Source organism: Sphaeroforma arctica, assembly GCF_001186125.1.
Source record: "Sphaeroforma arctica JP610 unplaced genomic scaffold supercont1.746, whole genome shotgun sequence".
NCBI lineage: Eukaryota > Ichthyosporea > Ichthyophonida > Sphaeroforma > Sphaeroforma arctica.
In genome coordinates, this window is record NW_014039812.1 from 38,369 (window position 1) to 42,177 (window position 3,809).

At 43.1% G+C, this 3,809-nt stretch overlaps 1 protein-coding gene across 1 annotated transcript; it reads left to right on the top strand.

Moving 5' to 3' along the window:
* Window positions 1-1,558: 1,558 nt before the first annotated feature.
* Window positions 1,559-2,900, top strand: SARC_08363 (hypothetical protein). Its single transcript, XM_014297666.1, has one exon. The coding sequence runs from the start codon at window positions 1,849-1,851 to the stop codon at window positions 2,851-2,853; it is 1,005 nt and encodes a 334-aa protein (XP_014153141.1). The 5' UTR covers window positions 1,559-1,848; the 3' UTR covers window positions 2,854-2,900.
* The last annotated feature ends 909 nt before the right edge of the window (window positions 2,901-3,809 follow it).

Below are 3,809 nucleotides of genomic sequence, written 5' to 3' on the forward strand. Positions count from 1 at the left end.
ATATTGTAGCATGCATGTGGCATCTGTTTGGCGGGCACCAATATCTGCTGGACTCACGAAGATGATGAAATAAATGTTTCTACACATCATCGATCACGAGTTGTCGCGCTCTACATCATAATCAAAAGAATTTTTTTAGTAGTGACGAAAGAATGCAGACTAGTTTCATGTTTAGTAACCATGAGGAGAATAGATGCAGCGTGCATCCGATTTATCCAGTCGTACTCGCTTGAATTTCGACATCAGTATAACGCATAGTTTACAAATTGAATATGACCAACCAAAATAGCAGCCTGGAATCGGTGGAGGATGCAGACTGGGTTTCAGAAAATAAGGAGCAAGATCATCTCTAAATCCAGTACCAAGGATTATGGTTTGTGTACATCTGTTCTGCCGTATAACTGGTGGGCCCCAACACCTCAGGGCAGTACATATATTTCTAATGTTATTTGCATGTTGAAGTTAGATATCGCGTACATCAATTGGAAATAGCGAGGATAAAACTCGCCCAAGATCTGGAGAGACAAGATCGGATCACAGTGGTGTTGGGCAACAAGGTCAGGCCGCGCTATGCAAAGTTCTAAGTTGACCCAGTTCACACGATGTTATAGTCCTGTACGATATTAATTACTCTAGTAGCAGCGCAACAAATTCTACACCATAGGGTACCAATGCTAGGTGATAAGACATGAAGCTGTTGCCGCTCAGGGCACTACCATTGATAGAACATCGTGTTGATGACTGCGAACACGGGCGCAGGGAATTCATAATGATCGACATTTAGTTAGAGCGAACGCTTCGTTGACTCCTTGTATTCATTCACTCGAGCTATGTTGCTCGACAGTCTGCCGTCATAAATTTATATTTCAATATTTCTGTTGCTCAACGGTATGGCATTTTCATACCACAAATAATTCGGCAGATAAGAACACGTTAGATTACACCATACGATTAAAACACGGCAATTTAGAGAAGACAGATACTTTCGTATTACACATGTATATCGATGTTCAGAGAAATAGTATATCGCTTGTCGCTTCATATGTTTAAACCGCAGCAATGATCAGATTCTGGTGTTCGATGAATGAAACAAAATACATATGAGCTGAGCACCCTGCACACAGTAGGTACCCGCGTGCAGTTCATACATAGGCGGGCGCTTTTTTAATCGCCCGGAGGTCACGGGAGTGAATACAGGGTTAAACTCATTACCGATTGGAAGGTTGCACGTATCAATGATTGCGATTCATGATCGATGATCGATGGTCACATCCAAGTGTCTGTAGTGCAGTGTGCTCGTTGGCAGTGTCGAACACGGGTTTTAAATTTTATGAGCGCGCTGTCGAAAATTGGAAGCTGTGACAATGGAAATGAAAAATGCACCTGAATAATAATAAACTGATAACAGAACATAAACTGTTGGCCGACAGATTTCAAATCTGTGGCGAAATTCCAAAAGCATTTTTTGAAAATTTACTTTCACGCAGCAGACGGTTGATGACGCCTGTGTGTGAGACTTAACATCTGTAGCCGCGCGCTAGCGTACTGAAGTAGCTGACAATCCTCTCCGGGTGCGGGCTCTCCCCATCTACGAGAGTTTTTAATGAAAATATGTACCGTGGGACTTGAACCATAGGCATTCAGGGATACATCCTAGGTGCCCCTCACCCATTGGAATGGAGTTGAGTAAATATAGGTAGTATTATTAGAGAGCGTAGTAGATTTTGGGGAAGCTCGCCGTCTTTGCTTCTTTGTGTAAGACGTACAAATATGCATGCCTTTAGGTTAAATTTCTCATACCTGAATGCGTATATCAAACTTGGCATCCAGATACAAAAGTAGACAGTTATGTTTGTCTCTCGCGCAACCTTTTGGAGTGTTGTGAGCATTGCTACCTGCAGTACTTACGCGTATGAGTATGAAGTAACATCTTGTGCGGACATGGCTTCATATGATGCTGGAGTACAACAGGTTCGTATGCAGTGGAATGCAGCCTGGCGGTACACAGACGACTGTCGAAAACTAGACTACGTCAAATCACAAGTAAACAAAGCATGCCCAAGAACACCCGAATGCCTGGTAGACGGGTTCTTAGATGGGCTGGAGGACAAATACGAGGAGCGCAAGATGAAGTGCGGTTGTGAATGTTCAGAAGAAACGCCTGCTGTAACATCGTCGCCTGTAGTTTCACCCACACCAGCTTGCGATGGCACGGGCCGCTCCTCAGCGAACAAAAAATGGGATGCCGCATTGGAAGTCTACGGCTCTACTTGTGGCATGCTCGACACCGTGCTGGAGGTCGCGAATTTTCAGTGTCCTTCGAAGAAATGCGGCCGAGAAGAGTACAACGCTCGCGTGGCGGAGCTCTATAACATTGATCTCCGGAAGTGCACAGAACAGTGCAAGGGCTACGGGTTTGCACACGGTAACCGGCTAGCAATGAGTTTCTGCGGCACTACAGCTCTCAGTACAGCGTTGGGCGATGAGAAGTTGACGATTTCTATATGCAACCAGGAGGAGCAGAAGAAATGTGAAGAGCAACTGGAGCAGTACGTGTACAGTATGTGTGATGAAGCACGAGATAGCACAGCCGGTGCAGAGTACTACGACGCGCTCAGAAAGTCATGTGCGATCACCATCGGACCCGATCACCCTATACCAACAACAAAACCCTTCCCCAATGACAACTACATGACATGTGAGATGTGGCATAATGAAAGCGTTGACAACAATTGTGACGACCTAGATGGGAAATACCTTGATCAGGAAACCGGATGCTGCAGGAAACTTTATCGCTGTGGGCCTTGGCCAAAATGTACTGCGCTTGAGTGCTGCACCCTACTGGATTATTAGTGGCTATGCCCGGCATGTTAGCGATGTGAATAAATCTAGCACACTGAACCTTCTGCACGCCTCCGTGTTTGATTAAAATTTATCGCTAGCCATGGGATTTATTTGGCAAGAATTGTCAATAGCGGAGTCATATCACAGCGCAACTAGCATCATAAGCGGTGCAATTTACGATCCTACTGACATCAATATCAATGTCAAACTTAAGTCTTACTGTTTACAACACATATTATCGCATGTTTAAAAGTACAGTTCTGAAAGCATACTCTGGTTGTAATGATTTGCAGAGTACTGTTCTCTAGTTTATTTTCGCAGGTAAGCTCTCTAGCACGTCCAGGGACTTCCCCTCGAGGCTTGCAATGCTCGCTCGTAGTTCATCACATATTATCGCCCTCTTCCCCGATTTGTAGTCCAAATTAACTATTTTACTTGTACCAGTAGCAGCCACGACCCCCTTCTTCAGGCTCTTGACACAGTACTCGAAAATCATTTGCGTGTCTGTCATACTCTGGACACGCACGCCGATACTAAGCCGATCTGGGTATTCAATGGGAACTTTGTACCTATATTTCAGAAAGAAATAAGATTGCAATTCGGGTTAGATTACAGAACCGGAAAACTACCTTACGAAATATCTCGTGGTTTAAATCAACGACCATATTTACTAGTAGAATGAAATAAAATTATTTATACCCATGACACCACACTTTCTTTATCTTTCACACACAAGAATGCTCCCAAAACGCAAATACACAAACCCACATTAATACAAGCACATATTATATTTAAGTATGGATATTCATATATACAAGCACATTTATACATTCAGTAAAATGCACACACGCGTGCGCACAAACAAAATGCACACACACACACATCCATATATATATATATATATTCATGCTTATATATATATATATATATATATATATACTATACAATATAATAATAACAACAAC

Bases quoted from the DNA above. Each gene is read 5' to 3' on its own strand.
- SARC_08363 (XM_014297666.1), top strand. From the start codon at position 1,849: ATGTTTGTCTCTCGCGCAACCTTTTGGAGTGTTGTGAGCATTGCTACC.